The sequence below is a fragment of the Scyliorhinus torazame genome, chromosome 2, assembly GCF_047496885.1.
Source record: "Scyliorhinus torazame isolate Kashiwa2021f chromosome 2, sScyTor2.1, whole genome shotgun sequence".
In the NCBI taxonomy this organism is placed as follows: Eukaryota; Metazoa; Chordata; class Chondrichthyes; order Carcharhiniformes; family Scyliorhinidae; genus Scyliorhinus; species Scyliorhinus torazame.
Genome location: NC_092708.1, coordinates 258090347 through 258110693, shown reverse-complemented (window position 1 = coordinate 258110693; position 20347 = coordinate 258090347). Strand labels below are relative to the sequence as shown.

The 20347-nt window shown below is 44.6% G+C and overlaps 1 protein-coding gene across 3 annotated transcripts in view; it reads right to left on the bottom strand.

Moving 5' to 3' along the window:
* Positions 1-3106: 3106 nt before the first annotated feature.
* pigh (phosphatidylinositol glycan anchor biosynthesis, class H) overlaps positions 3107-20347 on the bottom strand; it is a 34160-nt gene continuing 16919 nt past the window's right edge. For all 3 annotated transcript variants that reach the window (XM_072486191.1, XM_072486192.1, XM_072486194.1), the window contains exons 4-5: positions 19629-19747; positions 3107-3670 (exon numbers count right to left, since the gene is read on the bottom strand). In XM_072486191.1, the coding sequence (XP_072342292.1) occupies positions 19646-19747 (102 nt within the window). In that variant the 3' untranslated portion in view covers positions 3107-3670; positions 19629-19645. The remainder of the gene's footprint in view (positions 3671-19628; positions 19748-20347) is intronic.

Below are 20347 nucleotides of genomic sequence, written 5' to 3'. Positions count from 1 at the left end.
CACATTCTGAACCTTTTTGACCCTTTGCTTCTTTGGACACTAAGGGGCAATTTATCATGGCCAATCCACCTAACCTGCACATCTTTCGACTGTGGAAGGAAACCCACGCAGACACGGGGACAATGTGTAAACTCCAAACAGTAACCCAAGGCTGGAATCAAACCTGGATCCCTGGCGCCGAGAGACCGCAAGATAACCGCTGTGCCACCGTGGCACCCTGTAACGATCTTCCCTTGTGCGAGGTATGACTCCAGTCAGTCTTCCCCAAGTTCACAACTTCATTTTACTCAGGCTCCTTGGAAAGGACGTACTGGCACTGGAGGGTGTGCAGAGGAGATTCACTAGGTTAATCCCAGAGCTGGAGGGGTTGGATTACGAGGAGAGGTTGAGTAGACTGGGACTGTACTTCTTGGAATTTAGAAGGATGAGGGGGGATCTTATAGAAACATATAAAATTATGAAGGGAATGGATAGGATAGATGCGGGCAGGTTGTTTCCACTGGTGGGTGAAAGCAGAACTAGGGGGCATAGCCTCAAAATAAGGGGAAGTAGATTTAGGACTGAGTTTAGGAGGAACTTCTTCACCCAAAGGGTTGTGAATCTATGGCATTCCTTGCCCAGTGAAGCAGTAGAGGCTCCTTCAGTAAATGTTTTTTAGATAAAGATAGATAGTTTTTTGAAGAATAAAGGGATTAAGGGTTATGGTGTTCGGGCCAGAAAGTGGAGCTGAGTCCACAAAAGATCAGCCATGATCGAGGGGCCAGATGGCCGACACCTGCTTCTAGTTCTTATGTTCTTATGTAAATGCTGCCTTAATGTGAAGGGAACACAGTCACCTGACCTCTGGCTTATAAACCATCACAGTTATAGTTTTGTAGCTAACTCATCATTTTGAATTGATGCTGTTCCATTTGAAGCACCCACTCTAACAGCAAGTACTCACATAAAGCAGCCACTTCTCCCGCTACCGCTGGGAAGCAGAGCAAAAGTAACAGCAAGAGGATTTCAGCACTTGCAACGAGCAGTCATGGTTGGGGCAGCTCACTGATGGAAACAATCCACTCAATACTGACCCTATCACCACTCCTATGTAATGTGCCCACCACCCTTACATTAAAAAATTAACAGCCAGATATTGACCAATCTGTTGCCTGCTATCCCTTCACCCATGGTGTGACCTATCCACCACTTCATCCAGGCCACTCACATTCACATCATAAAACCTGCTGCCCACTTCACCATCCGTTCACCTATATTGTAATTCCGGCAATATTAGATACCCTGCCTACATGGCAACCCACTCATCACCCACATCGTGACCCCTGCTATCCATATACTAACATTTATTTATACTTTGAGTAACCTCAGAATCCACTCTTTTTCGACACTGCACTGGAAAGCAGCTGACACTTTGGGTTTTAGAATAAACGTTTATTGACGAGTAAAAATTGGCTGCTTTCCACAAAATAAAGGTGAACCATTCGAGAATTTCCTGCTTCTCCATTTCACTTCAAAAATAAAACTGCTGCCTGGACATTGGGAGCATACTGGCCTCAGTGAGCTGGATGAAACTGAGGTTACTGCTGCCTGGACATTGGGAGCATACTGGCCTTCGTGAGCTGGATGAAACTGAGGTTACTGCTGCCTGGACATTGGGAGCATACTGGCCTCAGTGAGCTGGATGAAATGCCGGACAAATGAATGGTTTCTTGTTTACACACACTGACATACTGCAGTCACTCTGCGTCTTCATACCTTTCAAATCACTACAAAAGTTAATTTTGCAGTGCACCACATCACCAAAACACCACACACTATGTTCAAGACCATGATCTCCCAGTATATCCTGGATCCTTCTTGGTTTTGGTGACTACATGGTACAACAGCAGCGACTGAACTTAGTAAATCTTTTAATGCCTACTCACTGGTTAAATTACAGCACAACACACACAATCAGCCTTTAAACTGAGCCCCTCCATTACCCTACTTAGAAATAATTGTGGGGGGTGATTATACAACAATAAAATGGTCCAATACAATGCTGGGCACCACTGAATGAGGCATTAGGTGCAGGTCTCCAGAAAGAAATCCTGTTGTTGATTATTACCAGTGTTAGATATTATCTCAGTAATAACACCATTACTAAGTGAGAATGTTGTGTGTTCAGTTCCACTCCAGAGACTTGATCACTAATTCCAGGCTGACATTAACTGCAGTGTAGCTTTTGGTTGAGACATTGGGCACAATTCTCCCAATTTGGCACAATTCTCCCAATTTCTAAGTGGGCTGCAGCAGGAAATGAGGTGGTTCAGGACAATGCAGGGTGCAGTGCCAGGGCACTTCCCTGCGATGTACCCGACCACCCGAGGGCGACAATGGCCTAAGAGTGGTCATCACGTCTGGTATCTGTGGAGACCAGTGATGATTCCCGCTGGCAGGAGCTGGGAGAACCTGGATTAAAACAAATCCTGCATATTTAACTGAGAATTTAAATGCGCTGATCTGGCTCACGCCCCTACTAGGCGTAAACCAGATCATGACAGCTGTAGGCCCGGAGCATCGTAAACTGTTTTGGCACCTGGCACAAATCCCGTTTTGAGCTTCTCCAGGAATTCTCCCGTCAGCGGGATTTGTGCTGGGCGCAACGCAGCCGGAGAATCGCCCCCATTTAACCGAGGCCCCTCTCAGGAGGACATAAATGATCCCATCACTCTATTTCAAAGATGAGCAAGTGTGTGTCCTGGCTAACATTTATCCCTCAACGAACAACACTAAAACAGGTCATCAGGTCATTTCACATTGCTGCAAGCAGACTGGCTGCTGCATTTGCTAAATTACAATACTGACTAGACTTCAAAATACTTCATCAGGGGCTGGTTTAGCACACTGGGCTAAATCGCTGGCTTTTAAAGCAGACCAAGGCAGGTCAGCAGCACGGTTCAATTCCCGTACCAGCCCCCCCCGAACAGGCGACGGAATGTGGCGACTAGGGGCTTTTCACAGTAACTTCATTGAAGCCTACTTGTGACAATAAGCGATTTTCATTTCATTTCTCATTGGCTAGTATAGTGTTCTGACATGTCACATAATTGTGAAAGGCGCTATATCAAGGCAAGTCTTTATTATTGCCAGTGACAAATAAGTTTTAGATGTAAAACAGTTAAATGAACTTCACATTGAAAGTTAACACTTAATTATGTTGCCCATGATGTGATCACTCCAAAGTTCTTCTTGATGAAGTATCTCAACAACAGAAATATTGGGCTGGACTCTCCGCCGTCGGGATGCTCCATTTTGCCAGCACCCCGGGGGTTTCCCGACGGCGTGGGGCTGCCCCACAATGGGAAATCTCATTGACCAGCCGGCGTAATGGAGCATTCCACCGGCGGGGTGAAACAGAAATATGGTGCGGCGGGACGGAGAATCCAGCCCATAGTTTCAAATGGCCGGTGATACCAACTGATGGTGAAGTGATGTTGGCTATTTGGTGGGACCACCTTCTTGACTTTATGAGAGCCGTGGGAAGTTCCCTCTTCTTCAAAGCCTTGCTGCCGCAGTTAGTTGCAGACGAGTCCTTTGATGGGGCGATTGCTTCGTTTAGATACATATTTTTAAATAGCATTCATTGATGACAAATGTCTGCAGCATGGGCAATCGATCCAGGCTCCACCTGAAAGAGTAAATTCCACATCAATCTCTGACAGAGAAGGCTCTCTGGAATAGTCTTTAACCTTTCTTTTGGACTGATAGTATTGAGCCCTGAAAGTACACGTTTTATTGGCCAGTCCTTTCCCCACCTCTCCTGAAAGTCATCTGGCTGGGGTAGAGTTCCGCAGGCACCAGCAGCCCTCAAGTATCCCGTCCAAGTGACTATCTTTCATGTATGAGTCTGGACACCACGGGTTGGTCAGCTGTCCGACTCTCCTGTCCTCCTTTAAGGTGCACCTTAAAACCTAACTCTTTGATCTAGTTTGTTGGTTACCTGCCTTAATATCACCACATGTGGACTGATGTCCATTTTTTGTTGAGGTGCCTTGGGATGTTTTCATATGTTAAAGGTGCTATATAAATATAAATTGTTGTTGTCATTTGACTTCAAATGGCAGCAGCACAGTTAAGCTCACTTGACATTCATTCACATTTAATATCCACCAAATAATAATCCAAAAGAGGAATTTTTGCTTTTTTTCCCCGCCTTGGTTAAAATCAGGATCCAACATTGCAGACTGGTGAGAGAATTAAAGCCGACAGGATCATGAGGAAGTGCCAACTTTGATCCAAAATTGGCTTGGTGGCTGTCAGGGTAATGATAAACAGCTGTTTTTGTGACTGGAAGGCTGTTTCCAATGGGGTTGCCAGGCTTCATCATAGGTCGTTTTTTTGAGGTATATATATCACTGACTTAGGACACGATTAAGAAGATTGGTGGTGATACAAAAATTTACCCTGTGGCTGGCAATGTGACAGAAAGCTGTAGACTGCAAGAAGATATCAATGGACTGGTTAGATGGGCAGAAAGGTGGCAAATGGAATTCAATCTGGAGAAGCGCATTTGGGGGGACAAACAAGGCAAGGGAATGCACAGTTCATGGTCGGATACTGAGAAGTGTGGGTGGGGTGAAAGTAACTTCAATTTCTCCACAACCACCCCTTCCCACCTTCACTCCTGGACACTTAACTTCATGGATCCCTTTGCATGATGGGAAGGAATCATGAAAAACAATTGAACCGTCATTATTACTTCAGAGATTGTGTGGGGGACCTTTTTTTTAAGTCAAGTAAAGTGTTAGGACTCATCACAAGAGGAGTACATTCACAAATAGGGTGAGGATTTAGAATGCATTCCACAGATTCATGGAATTCAGGGCACAGGTTCATTCACCTGAGCACATTTTCCAGCTGTTCAATTATTAAAATCTACAGAAAAGTTGCGCTCATAAAATGTCTTCGAGATAAGGAAAAGCCTACACTGGAGATGATGAATGCAAGGTCTGGCATGTAAACTGACAATATGTAATTGGACAGTGCAAATTCAGTGCATATCAATTGCATATGGACGCTTGGCATCGTTCATCAGAAATCGCTGCGTCCAATATAGTTTCAAATAAATTAATCAATTACACATTGCAATCATGCTGGTCGGAGGATGTAAAGATTTGGATGGTGTTCCTCTCTCCAATATTTCCAAGTAGGCATTAGCCAATCAAAGGAAATTATTTATAGCCTCTGCTGGCACAGTGGTTAGCACTGCTTCCTCACAGCACCAGGGACCCAGGTTCAATTCCGGCCTTGGACGACTGTCTGTGCGGAGTCAGCACGTTCTCCCCGTGTCTGCATGGATTTCCTCCGGGTGCTTCGGTTACTTCCCACAGTTCGAAGAAGTGAAGGTTAGGTGCATTGGTGCAGTGATTCCCGCCTTTGTGGCACAGATGAAATCTTCCCAAGATATTTTGTACTGCAAAATAATTGCAGCTCAAGGTGAAAAGTACCTGCGTGAAATTCTTCACTCACTAACACAGGGAGACTATCCTCATCTATTCAAATGGGTGGGCGGCATTGGGGCACAGTGATTAGAACAGCGCCAGGGACCTGGGTTCAATTCCGGCCTTGGGTGACTGTGTGGGAGTATGCACTTCCTCCATGTGTCTGTGTGGATTTCCTCCCGGTACACCGGTTTCCTCCCACAGTTCGAAGAAGTGTGGAGAGCAGGGTCTCAAAGGAAGAAAAGAAAAATTCCTCTGTGGTTACCACAACCAATCATTTTACCCATAGAAGAATCCCTACGGTGCAGAATGAGGCCATTTGGGCCATTGAGTCTGCATTGACCCACTGAAAGAACACCCTACCTAGACCCACTCCCCCACCCTATCCCTGCAACCCCACCAAACCAACATATCTATGGACACTGAGGGGCAATTTAGCGTGACCAATTCATCTAACCTGCACTTCTTCGAACTGTGGAAGGAAACCAGTGCACCGGGAGGAAATCCACACAGACACAGGGAGGAAGTGCATACTCCACACAAACAGTCACCCAAACCCAGGTCCCTGGCGCTGTGCTAATCATTGTGCCCCAATGCTGCCCACCCCTTTGAATAAATGAGGATAGTCTCCCTGTGTTAGTGAGTGAAGAATTTCACGCAGGTACTTTTCACCTTGAGCTGCATTTATTTTGCAGTACAAAGGAGCATCCGGTGAAAATACCGTGGGAAGATTTCATCCGTGCCACAAATGCAGGAATTACTGCAGGAGGAAAATCAGTCGGGGAAATGTCCCAGGAAAAATCAAAGTCAACCTGATCTTAAAGTTGGATGGAAATGTTTGCTTTAGGAAGTGGAAGTACAGACAAAAATCGACGTCATTTCAATGTGCCATTATCTGCACCAAGAGTATTTGAGTGAAAGATTCTGAAGGTATTTAAAATGTGGTCAGGGGCTGGCTGTAAATGAGAGAGTAAATAATGAGCTGTGAAGGGTCAAGTGGTCTATAATCGGCCTTGGGTTGTGAGTTCTGGTATAAGGATCGTAATTGAGAATATGGAAAGATGTGTCATTTTAAACATGGAAGTCTGGCACTATCTGGTCTGAGAGAAACATGTGAGGATACAGGGAAAGGTCCCACGAAGGGTTAACAGCAGCTGTAAAATGCAGATTCCTTCTTCCAAACAGCCTTAGCAAACAAACAGGATTTTTGAATGAAGCTAAAAACAATGGCTCACACCTTCATTGAAATTAACCATTTTAGTAAGCATCTGGAAAAGCATGGGTTTCAGTTGAGTTAGGTGCTAAACGTAAACCTTTCAAGTTATAACCAAGTGGATTTTTAGCATTACGCTAAAAGCAATGATTCACAACTTCATTGAAGTAAAATCAGCAGATAGAAAAGAATGACTAGGGGCTTAAATATATAGGTGTGAAGCTCTGCTGAAATCAGGTGAATTAAAAAAAACTGGAGACAACCTGTCTACAAGAACACAAATTAGACCCAAATCAAAGTCAAAATTATGAGCTGGGGACATAATTTGATAATAAAACTATAGAAATGACAGGAATCAAAATTTACACCCCTCTTGAAATCAAAGCATTTTGAACATCACAAAGGGCACAATGTAATCAGATCTATGGGCTGAGGCCATACCCAAAATAAATACTTAGTCGTGTTAGAAAAATTCAGATTAAAGGTACCTTTTACAATCCAAGTGAAATAAAAGTTACTTTACAATAAAGTCATAAAAACTTAATAACTGTTAGAAAAATATATAAACCCTGTGAAAGGGGCAGAGAAACAGAGAAGCAGAGAGGGAGAGAAGCAGAGAAGGAACAAGAGAAGCAAGCAGAGTCAGCTTACAGTCAGCTCGGTCATGGGACAGAGCAAAGCAGCCGAGCTAAAACAGCTAATATATCAAAGGAAGACCAGAATTTAAAGAGGAGACAGAGTCAGCTGAGAGACAGCCAGCAGAGCCAGCTCTCACAGCTCGGTGCATGCAAAAGGTAGGACATAGCAACCGAGCTAACCAGCGAATACACCTAAAGAAGACCAGACTTTAAAGAAGATTGATTGTCAAGTTGGGCCTGAAGGTCCCTTCAACGAACCAGAAGAATCCAGAAGCAAGATTTTTTTACTTTTCTGTAAAGACAGTGATTGCATCTATTAAAAGGAAAAATATATATAATAATAAAATAACTTAAAAGTTTTAACCTGAAACAGTGGTTATTCCTAAGTCTACTTTACTTACTTAGCAATGCGGGACCCAGGATCGATGCTACTAAGTGGTAAGTAGATGAAATCTTCGGTGAAGGTATGGGTTATACCGGGGGATAACTTGAAAATATTGTTTGACCTGAATAGCACCCACCGAAGCCGCATCGGAGTAAGGGAGTGAGAATCCCTATTCACCATTTAGAATGTCAGCCCTTTTTGGTATAGGGGGACTTCTAAGAATTGTGGAGAGATTTCAACAACATGGCGGCCAACGTTTAATTAAAACCCTGTTAATTACGCCTAGCGGGTTGCTTTATTTTCTACATGGTGATGTGTTAGGCAGGTTGGTTCAATGTGGACTACACTGGATTCAGGGAAGTTCGAAACAGAAGTCTAACACAGGAGAAGATCCAACACTGTTTTATTCAACTAGATGAACTGCTGTACATATTCAGCTGTGGGTCGACACTATACTGATCTGACTAGTGACCTTGTAGTAGTCTGACCAGACTTACTAGCTACCGCATGGTGTTTGTGCTTGCTAGCTCGTGGACCTTGACTGTCTCAGTAGCTGGGTCCAGAGAGAGCGGGAAACCTAGTGCCCTCTGGCTTTATAGTGGTAGTGTCCTGTCTGGTGATTGGCTGTGCTGTGTTGTATTCTTACTGGTCATCCTACGTGTCAATCACTGCCTGTCTGCATCTCATTATATACATGAGTGGATATTATGACATCTCCGCTTTTTGTTTGGAGTTAAATAAATACTGAGGGGTGTATATATATATATGCCTGACTGTATAAAAACGGTGATTGAACAAACGTATATACATGGGAAGGTGTCGATAGTGCAGATACATGGCAAACTAAGCAATATTTAAAGAGTTAAGTCGATGGATTCAGTCACAAACATTTACAAAAGTTAAGTCTACAGATTCAGTCTTTGTGGCGGGCGACAAATTCTTGTCGATCGCCACAGAGGTGGATCAGGAGCCACCTGCACGTGGAGAGGTGGGATTGCTGCCATTATGGTGGTCGCGTGGGCCGGCAGGATCGCTAGCAGATCGGTGGCCTTGTGGCAGGGTACATCCGGAGGAAGCATGATAGCCGGCTGGAGCACTGTGGTCAGGTGGTGGGTGTGGAACTCTTCGCAATGTCCGTCTGTTGCGCCGTTGCAGGGAGCCATCAGCCATGTGCACAATGAAAGACCTTGGGGCAACTTGTTTGACAACAACAGCTGTGGCTGACCAACGGCCCTCAGGCAACTGGATGCGAACATGATCGGCTGGAGCCAGCTCAGGTAAATCCGTGGCATGAGCATCATATGTGGCCTTCTGTTGGGCCGGGGAATTCTGCACTTTTTGTAGTATCGTGAGGTGGTCAAGGGCTGGGACATGGATGGCTGGAACTGAGGTCCTCAGAGTGCGATTCATGAGCATCTGCGCTGGAGACAACCCAGTGGACAGTGGGGTTGCTCTGTATGCCAGCATCGCCAGGTTCAAGTCGGAGCCTGAGTCTGCAGCTTTGCACAGCAATCTCTTGACAATATGGACCCCTTTCTCGGTATTCCCTTTTGATTGCGGCTAGTGGGAACTGGAGGTTACGTGACGGAAGTTGTAGGACTGTGCAAAATCAGACCATTCTTGGATGTAAAAGCATGGACCGTTGTTGCTCATTACCATGAGCGGTATCCCGTGCCTAGCGAACGTTTCTTTGCAGGCTTTGATTACCGCCTTCGACGTGAGGTCGGACAGTTTCACCACTTCTGGGTAACTGGAGAAGTAGCCGACCAGGAGTACGTAGCCACGCCCCTTGGCGTGAAAAAGGTCTACACCGACTATGGACCACGGAGAGGTCACGATCTCGTGCTGTTGCAGTGTTTCCTTGGGTTGTGCCGGTTGAAACTTCTGACAGGTGGGCAATATCCTGGTTAATGCCCGGCCAGTAAACCGCCTCCCAAGATCTGCGTCGGCATTTCTCGACTCCAAGGTGATCCTCATGGAGTTGGCCCAACACCATAGCCTGCATGCTTTGAGGAATAACGATCCTGTCGCGTTTCAGAAGGATTCCCTCCACAACTGTCAGCTCGTCTTTAACATTAAAGAATTGGGGACATTGTCCCTTCTGCCAGCCATGGGTAAGGTGCTGCATCACACGCTGCAGTAAAGGATCCTTGGCCGTTTCCTCACGAATTTGGACCACCCGTTCGTCAGAGGCTGGGAGGTTGGTGGCACACAATTGCACTTGCGCTTCTATGTGGCAGATGAAGTCACCTTGTTCACATGGTGTGGTGATGGACCGGGATAGGGCATCTGCAATGATCAGCTCTTTGCCTGGCGTGTAGACAAGTTCGAAGTCATAGCGGCCGAATCGAAGAAGAATTCGCTGTAACCGAGGTGTCATGTCATTTAAATCCCTCTGGATTATGTGGTCCGTTTCCACAATGATTTTCGGCAGGTCGTAAACGTAATCATGAAACTTGACTTTCCTGTCAGGAGACCCAGACACTCCTTTTCGATCTGGGCATACCGTTGCTCAGTGGGAGTATTGCCCTGGAGGCATATGCCACTGGAGCCCAAGATGAGGAGTCATCTAGCTGGAGGAGCACCGCCCCAATGCCGTCCTGGCTTGCATCAGTTGATATCTTGGTTTCCTTGGTTGGGTCGAAGAACGCTAGAACTGGGGCTGTGGTGAGCTTTGCCTTCAGCTCACGCCATTCCGCTTCATGCGTGGGCAGCCACTGGAATTCCGTTGACTTCTTGACGAGATGGCAGAGGGCCATGGTGTGGGATGCCATATTGGGAATGAATTTCCCGAGAAAGTTGACCATCCCGAGGAAGCGGAGGACCGCCTTCTTGTCTTTGTGGCGTTGATCGCCAAGACCTTGTCGGCATCTGGCCGCACACCCTGCCGCGAGATGTGGTTGCCTAGAAACTTTATATCAGATTGACCAAATGAGCACTTGGTCCTGTTGAGCTGGAGACCATGTTCATGAATTCGCTGGAAGACCTGCTTGATGAGTTCCTGGGGCGTTGTGGACCAGATGATCACATCGTCCACGTATACTCGTACCCCCTCGATGCCCTCCATCACCAGCTCCATGATGCGATGAAACACTTCGGAGGCAGATATGATACCAAAAGGCATGCGGTTGTAACAGTAACAGCCGAACGGGGTGTTGAACGTGCACAGCTTGCGACTGGACGCGTCCAGCTGTATTTGCCAAAAACTCCGGGAGGCGTCCAGCTTAGTGAAAAAGTTGGCATGAGCCATCTCACTGGTTAACTCTTCACGCTTCGGGATTGGGTACTGCTCCCGCATTATGTCGCGGTTTAGATCCTTGGGATCAATTCAAATGCGGAGCTCCCCTGATGGCTTCTTTACGCAGACCATGGAGCTGACCCAGTCTGTTGGCTCCGTGACCTTCGAGATGATGCCCTGGTCTTGGAGGTCCTGTAGTTGGTTTTTCAGATGATCCTGGAGGGGCGCCGGCACCCGGCGTAGTGCATGGATTACAGCGGTGGCGTTCGGCTTGAGCAGTATTTTGTATCGGTACGGGAGCGTGCCCATTCCATCGAATACACTGTGGTACTGCGTGATAATCTCGTCTATGTCGGCTTGCAAATTTCCATCGGGCGAGGCTGTCGTTGGTGACGATGACATGGTGTGGACTCGCTGAACGAGTTTCAGGAGCTTGCAGGCGCGAGCAACGAGCAGGGACGCCCTGTCAGGCCTGACGATTTCAAATCGTAACGTTGCCTTGATCGCCTTGTTGGATACCGCTAGTTGACACGAGCCACTGGCAGCTATGGCATTGCCATTGTAGTCAAGGAGCTGGCAGGCCGGTGGAAGAATGCTTGGTCGGGCCCGGATGGTGTCAAGGTCAGATTGTAAGATGAGGTTCGCAGACGAGCCGGTGTCGAGTTTAAATCGGGTGCGAACCTTGTTAACTGTGAGGACAGCACACCACTCGTCGTCGGGATCCACACTGAGGATCGAGAGGCGCTGTGCAGGTGTGGTGGAGGCCAGCTCATGTGTGGTTATGATGCCCACCCGATATGGAGACTGGAGGCAGTCAGCATCAGGGTCCGTTGGGATCAAAATCTGGCATGTCTTGTTGTATTGAGCGGACACTTCTGCGCCGCAGTTGGGATCGTTGGCTGCTGAGTGGTGGAGCGGATCTGCAGAGGCCTGCCTAGTGGGCAAGCTTGCCACACTGGAGACAGCGGCGTCCTCTTGCCGGACATTGCCACTTTAAGTGGGCAGAGCCACAATTCGGACAAGTCATGACGCTGACATCAGCGCGATCCGTGCACCATCGCGCATGCGCAGTGCGGTCAGACAACATACGCACCTGCGCAGTCGAGTTTTCGGTCTCGACGTCCACTCAGTTGTGGCGCGCATGCGCAGGGATCCGAGAAAAGCGCGCGAAATGGCCACTCTTCTCGATGCTCAGGCCCTGCATCTGTGCAATGGCCTACTCCCTTTCTGCCTCGTGGGAGGCCAGCTTTGCAGTTTCTGCCGCCCTGATGTGAGAGTAACGATTCTTGGCATGCTCATGGATAACGCACGTCCCGATAGCGACAGAGAGGGTCAACTGTTTGATTTTAAGGAGTTGCTGCCGCAGGGTGTCGGAGTGGACTCCGAAAATGGTCTGATCCCAGATCATGGAATCAGCCGTCGAGTCATAGTTACATGACTGCGCTAGGATGAAGAGATGGGTCAAGAAGGGCTGAAAAGGTTCATCCTTACCCTGAAGCCTCTGCTGGAAGATGTACCATTCAGAGCTCTCATTCACCTCAATGTCGGTGGCTGTCGAACTTCAGCAGGACTGTTTTGAATTTCGTTTTGTCTTCGCCATCGGCGAACGTAAGCAAATTGTAGATATGGATGGCGTGGTCCCCCGCAGTGGAGAGAAATAGCGCGATCTTTCTGGCATCCAATGCTGCCTCGAGGTCGGAGGCCTCGATGTACAAGAGGAACTTTTGCTTGAAGATTTTCCAGTTGGCGCCGAGGTTGCCGGAGATGCGGAGGAGGCTGGATGTTTTCCATTTCGCTGGATGGCTGCTTGCTGGTCGATGCTGATTCACTCGAGGTAGGTCCGTCAAGATCAATATGACTCTGGTACCATGATGTGTTAGGCAGGTTGGTACGATGTGGACTGCACTCGATGCAGGGAAGTTAGAAACAGGTGTCTAACACAGGAGAAGATCCAACACTGTTTTATTCAACTAGATGAACTGCTGTACATATTCAGCTATGGGTCGACACTATACTGATCTGACTAGTGACCTTGTAGTAGTCTGACCAGACTTACCAGCTACCACATGGTGTGTGTGCTTGCTAGCTCGTGGACTCTGACTGTCTCAGTAGCTGGGTCCCGAGAGAATGGGAAACCTAGTGCCCTCTGACTTTATAGTGGTAGTGTCCTGTCTGGTGATTGGCTGTGCTGTGTTGTGTGCTTACTGGTCATCCTATGTGTCAATCACTGCCTGTCTGCATCTCATTATATACATGAGTGGATATTATGACACATTGCACCCGACGTGTTAACACCATGTTAATTACGCCCAGCCGGTTGTTTTGCTTTCTCCGTGGCACCCAGCGTGGAGGCCTAGAATATTAGAAGTTTCTAGGTAAAGCGAGGCTAGAATATTAGACGTTTCTAGCTGAGCCGAATGGGGGCTAGAGTGGGGACTAGAATATTAGAAGTTTCTAGTTCCCAAGAAACGGTTAGACTATTAGAAGTTTCTAACCGGCACACAGGCTAGAATATTAGAAGTTTCTGGTCTGTGTGTGAGTCAGACTTTACCTGCCGAGTTTAGTCTGGAAAGTCATGTGTGATTGACTTTTGTAAGGATATTCTGTGGATCGAGGGACATAAAACTCAGGTTGGGTGTGAAAATCAGCAGACTAGAAGATGCTGACCCTGAGAAAAAGTCTGCAAGACATCTTGGTGACAGCACTGAAAATCTTGCATCCATTACTGGTAAAAGGAGGCCAAAAAATAAATCATCCTTAGAGTAAGGCAGATTGTGTGGGAAAGCCTAGAGAAATGGGGACGTCCAGAAACCTTTAGAGACCAATAACCAATCGACCCTTAACTAAAACAGGAAGATAGTGCCTTAGTTAGCCTTGGATGGGGCCCAGAAAGGGTACTTATCCTTAATTTCAGATTGCAACTGAAAGGGACAACCAGGAACAGAAGTTAGAAATCCGAAAAATGGCAATTAGAATAATCTTCTTGCTCTGAAACACGGTCAAGAGAGTTGAAGCAATGAAACAAGAGTGGAAAAGATTAACAGAGGCAAAAAAACTCCTGCATAAGAGAAACGTATCAGCACGGAGGGGTCTCAATTTTTGTTGAGTACCTAAAACCCTCCAGAATAGAGGTCCAAGATCTCAGTGGATAAATGAGTGTGTGTTTAAGAAGGATTTGTGAAATCCTACAAAGTAGAGACCAATGATCTGAGTGGATGAATGAGTGTGTGTATGTTTAATACAGATTTGCGAATTTCCTTTGGTGTTTGTATTTTTTAAAATGTTGTATTTTGCAAAACCGAGTTTCACATAAATTAGAAGTTGTAAACGGCAGGCAGAAATGTGATCAGTATTATGAGGTAGTAAATCAGTATGTTCAGAACTAAATTGGTCTCAGAATAAACAGATAGAGAAGTTTCTACTCGGCAGCAGTCAGCTGTGTGCAGGTAATTACTTTGAAACTGATGCATTGAAATTGACACTGCATAGCTCCACAGGATCCTAGTGCCCGACGATCACAAGAATGTCACTAGCAAATGAAAAGAAATGATGTTTAGAATGTTAAATACAATGAAGAAGGAGCTTTAGAGAATAAAGATATTGGACCAACAGTTAAATTAAGAGAATTACTTGCAGTATCATGAAATGAGAATCTGATGGCAGGAAAAGATTTAATAAAAATTGATGTAGGAAAAATTAAGATATTAAAACAATTGATAATACAAAGGAAGTTTGGGTGAAGCTACCAACTGAAACTGCAGGAAAAATAATCAGTAAAGCTGTAAAATGTAAAGACAAGATTGTTCAGAACTTACCTTCATAAAAATCCAGTCGTAATCAAAATCAAGTAATTAAAGTAAATGCAGTAGCAATATCAGGAATGTATCAGGGTAAGGTTTCGGCCAGATTGGATCACTGAGTGAGCAAAAGAGGAGTTTGAGATTCTTTGAATCTCACTCAGAGGTGCAATGACAGAAGGAGGAGGCTTAACAGGCCTTAATTGTATGATGTACATCAATGATAAGGAAAATAAACCAGTTCAAAAAGAAAAAGGAAAGAAATGGTGGCAAAAGAAATCCAGAAGTCCTGGAGAGGGCACTTCTGGAGTATCCAAATGAAAATAGAAAGTACAAATTAAAGAATAGGGCCCTCTCCACCGCTGACCTGTTCATTTGATTTTTCAGATGGAAAAAAAAAAATAACAGACAAACCAGTTCACAAGAAGGAACAGAACTACACTCCAGAGAAGAATGTTTTAAACAGGATTGGGGGAAAACCAAATGAGACAATTGGCTACATATTTGAGAGAATTAAATGACAGAGCCCGGAGGAAAAGTTTACAGGTTAGAAACAAATCAAAATATCAAATTATTACTGAACAGTGAAACCTCCAGTCAGACATCTCTAGGCAGCACGGTAGCATAGTGGTTAGCACAATTGCTTTACAGCTCCAGGGTCCCAGGTTCGATTCCCGGCTGGGTCACTGTCTGTGTGGAGTCTGCACGTTCTCCCCGTGTGTGCGTGGGTTTCCGCCGGGTGCTCCGGTTCCCTCCCACAGTCCAAAGATGAGCAGGTTAGGTGGATTGGCCATGCTAAATTGCTCTTAGTGTCCAAAATTGCCCTTAGTGTTGGGTGGGGTTACTGGGTTATGGGGATAGGGTGGGAGTGTGGGCTTGGGTAGGGTGCTCTTTCGAAGAGCCGGTGCAGACTCGATGGGCCGAATGGCCTCCTTCTGCACTGTAAATTCTATGATTCTATGATTCTAACTGGACTTCAGCTGATGGATGATCTGCGGTCTCCACGGGGTATGTACTACGCGGTGGAGTTATTAAGGGTCTCGGCAGACAGCAGCGACTGACGAGGAACCTCAACATGCTAAATGAAAGTAGTTTAAGAATTTTTGTAGCTAGATGCCACGGCGGGAACACTGTTACCAATGCAGCAAACAATATTGCATTGCAGAGCTGGAATAGTTATTAAAGAAGAAATGTCATGTAACTTGTTCGGCACTGTTATGTATGTATGATAATGGGGGTATGTGTGCCGTTCAAGAACTTGATCAGCATTTCTAAACTGTGTGAATGTTTTAATAGAGGGGGAATAGTGGCAGTTTATTGTGTTTTCTTGATTTAACTGCATAGAACATCACGAATAATATTGATGTTGTTAACACGCCATATTTAGTATGTAATGACTATTGGCCCCAAAGCCACGAAGGGATGTGTCGATATTGTACTTTATTTTTAGTATTGAAATTGTGATAACAGTTGCAAATATGTAAAGTTGTAACACACAGTCTATTTGTGTGGTCAGGTAAGGAGTAATGTATTAAGATAAGACTTAATTTTTTTTTTTTTACTGTGTATTTAACAATAGGGAGAATTTATTTGGAAAACGAAAAGTGATAGTTGGATATGGTTTTGCGAATACTGTTGGCTTATTATGTTGCAAATGTTGTAATGGAAAATATACACTTCATGTTGTAAGGGAAATTATGACAGATGAAAGGGATTTGAAGGAAATTTGTCAGAAAGATATTCTCTCCTGTAAACCAGGGCTGGCAGACATACATGGTTCAGGACAATGTTAGACATTAATGTGAGGAAGTCAGGAATAGAAGCAGGATCAATTGAACCTTTTAAATTAATGAGGCAAGGGAATCAGTGGGTGGTACATGATATCATAATTTACCATTCCAATGAGAAACGGAAAGCAATTTGGATGACGGAAAAATGGGACACTAGACAGCCAGTGATGGACAAAAGACCTTTTTGGTTACTGATGGACTGAGTTGTGTGCTGTTTCTAAGGGACATGAGGAAGCATCTATGGTGCTGCTACCCCAAGGAAGTAAAATGCTTTGGAGGTAGTGGAACACACGGATATAGCTATTGCGTTACCTTCCTGAGCGGCTGCAACTATGGTTCATGGTAAATGGACTTGAGGAACGAACAAAAACAAAAAGACTCTCATCGACACTGGTCTGTGATATAGATACATTTAAAAATTGATTTTGGTGCACAATTGAAAATCACAAAATGTACATACAAATGAGAAAGATCGGGGATAAATGTTAGTTAGTACAATTAGATGGGGGGATAATTGACAAAATGATATAGTTATGTTTCAAATGTCAAGACGGGTTGTAATTGATAATATGGAAAGATGTGTCAATTGAAACATGGAAGTCTGGCAATATCTGGTCTGAGAGCAACATGAGAGGATACGGGGAGAAAGATCCTACGAAGGGTTAACAGCAGCTGCAAAGAGCAGGATTATAAAATGCAGATTCCATCTTCCAAACAGGATTTTTGTATAAAGCTAAAAACAATGGCTCACACCTTCATTGAAATTAACCATCTTAATAAGCATCTGGAAAAGCATGGATGAGGGTTTCAGTTGAGTTAGGTGATAAACGTAAACCTTTCAAGTTATAACCAAGTGGATTTTTAGCATTACGCTAAAAGCAATGATTCACACCTTCATTGAAGTAAAATCAGCAGATAGAAAAGAATGACTAGGGGGTCAAATATATAGGTGTGAAGCTCTGCTGAAATCAGGTAAATTAAAGAAAACTGGAGACAACCTATCTACAAGAACACAAATTAGACCCAAATCAAAGTCAAAATTATGAGCTGGGGACATAATTTGATAATAAAACTATAGAAATGACAGGAATCAAAATTCACACCCCTCTTGAAATCAAAGCATTTTGAACATCACAAAGGGCACAATGTAATCAGATCTATGGGCTGAGGCCATGCCCAAAATGAATACTTAGTTGTGTTAGAAACATTCAGATTAAAGGTACCTTTTACAATCCAAGTGAAATAAAAGTTACCTTACAATAAAGTCATAAAAACTTAATAACTGTTAGAAAAATATATAAACCCTGAGAAAGGAGCAGAGAAACAGAGAAGCAGAGAGGGAGAGAAGCAGAGAAGGAACAAGAGAAGCAAGCAAAGTCAGCTTACAGTCAGCTCGGTCATGGGACAGAGCAAAGCAGCCGAGCTAAAACAGCTAATATATCAAAGGAAGACCAGAATTTAAAGAGGAGACAGAGTCAGCTCAGAGACAGCTGAGAGACAGCCAGCAGAGCCAGCTCTCACAGCTCAGTACATGGGAAAGATAGGACATAGCAACCGAGCTAACCAGTGAATATATCTAAAGAAGACCAGACTTTAAAGAAGATTGATTGTCAAGGTGGGCCTGAAGGTCTCTTCAACCAACCAGAAGGATCCAGAAGCAAGATCTTTTTACTATTCTGTAAAGACATTGATTGCATCTTTTAAAAGGAAAAAAATATATATAATAAAATAACTTAAAAGTTTTAACCTGAAACAGTGGTTATTCCTAAGTCTACTTTACTTACTTAGCAATGCGGGACCCAGGATCGATGCTACTAAATGGTAAGTAGATTAAATCTTCTGTGAAGGTATGGGTTATACCGGGGGATAACTTGAAAATATAGTTTGACCTGAATAACATCCACTGAAACCTGCATCGGAGTCGGGGTGTGAGAATCCCTGATCACCATTTAGAATGTCGGCCCTTTTTGGTATAGGGGGACTTCTAAGAATAGTGGTAAGATTTCAACATCAGGATGCAGCAGCAGCACAGCAAAGAGCAACATTAACTCGTATGCATCACATTTGTGACAAGAAGTAAAAGCTAAACGCTTCAACCATTTTCCTATCGGTACGCCGTACCGACTTACTTTTACCTCTGAGTATAGAGGATCAGAGGTGCCCACAGATCCCTGAAGGTGCCAAGATAGAGTGGTTAGGAAGTCGCAAGGGATACTCTCCTTTATGCGCCGAGACTCAGAACATAAAAGCAGATAAGTTATGCTTGAACTATATAAATACTAATTAGGCCACAGCTAGAGTACTGGGAGCAGTCCAAGGAGGATGGGATCACATTAGAGAAAGTACAGAAGAGGTTAACGAGGATGTTGCGAGAAACAGAACGTTAGCTATGAGGAAATATTGGATAGGCTGGGGAAGATTTAATTGAGGTCTATAAATTTATGAGGGGTCACAGTAAAGTGGATAGGAAGGACCTATTTTCCTTAACAGAGAAATCAATAACCTGGAGCACAGATTTAAAGAAACTGGTCGGAGGATGAGAGGGGAGTCAAAGAGAAATTATTTTCACCCAAAGGAGGTGATACATCCTGTGGCTGACAGGGAGAAAGAAAGCTGCAGACAGCAGGAAGGTATCACTGGATGGGTTAGATGGCAAATGGAATTCAATCTCAGAAATCCTCATCTCATTTTAAAATTATTTGGATCTGCACATGAAGTTCTGTAACCTACAAGGCTACATACCAAGAGCTGGAAAGTCGGATTAAGCTGGATAACTCTCTCTCAGCTATCAGCGACATGATGGACCACATGACCTCCTTTTGTGCTGTAAAGTTCAGCAATCCTATGATTCGTCAGTATTTGTACTCAAAAAGCCAAGAGGAGAGCACAGACAGAATTGGCAGAAATCCAACCATGAAACAGTGGCCCTTTGCCAAGACCCTCACATCTGTGCAAATTGATGCGGGATATATTAAAAAATTGATGGGCGTTTGGTGAGTGAGGAAAATTATCTCATGTGGTCATTTCGATGCAGCCCGCCCCAGTGTCAACTGAGAACAGCCCAGGAAAAGAGTGCACAATTACCTGAAAGAATGAGGCCATTACTTGACTGAAGCTACGTTCACTGTTCTGCCTGTCTGTTGTAGGATTTCCTGGCAGCTTCTGTACACCTGGGATAAACAGTCCAGACGTGGTTTGGCACTCTTGAAATAGAAATTTGAGTAGTGTTAAAAATCTTTTACTACTTTGACATTTGTGTACAGATGCGATGCTCAGAATTCAGACTGTAGTCAAAATTCTTCTTTGATTCCTGTTAGCCCTCACGTCCCACAGATGCAGGTCGAGTATACTTTATCCAAAACGCTCCTGGCCATTTGCACTTCAAATTTCAGGTGGTTTGTCTTTCAGATACGGCAGATAAACTTTAATTACAATAGTCCAAAGCCAGGCTAGATGTAGCCTAAAGTAAATGAAATGACTAAAAAGGTAAGGTGTATCACAGAAGAATAAATACAGGTTACCTACAATAAGTTTCTTTTTGACATGTTTACCGCAACAAACGCAAGGTAAACACTGCAGATAAACAACTAGACTTCCCATATTTAAGGTCGATGAGGTTCAGATTTTTGGGTGTGTTGTTTCTGGATTTACAGATAAAGGATACTCGACCTGTATTAGTGAATCACAACGGTCTTCCTCAGTAATGTCGGTGAGCATCAGAAATGTAACATCAGCACCTCGAATGCACTGCCTGGAGTGGTACTGAGCCTCACAATCCACAAGGTGCCTGGTTTGACCCTTGT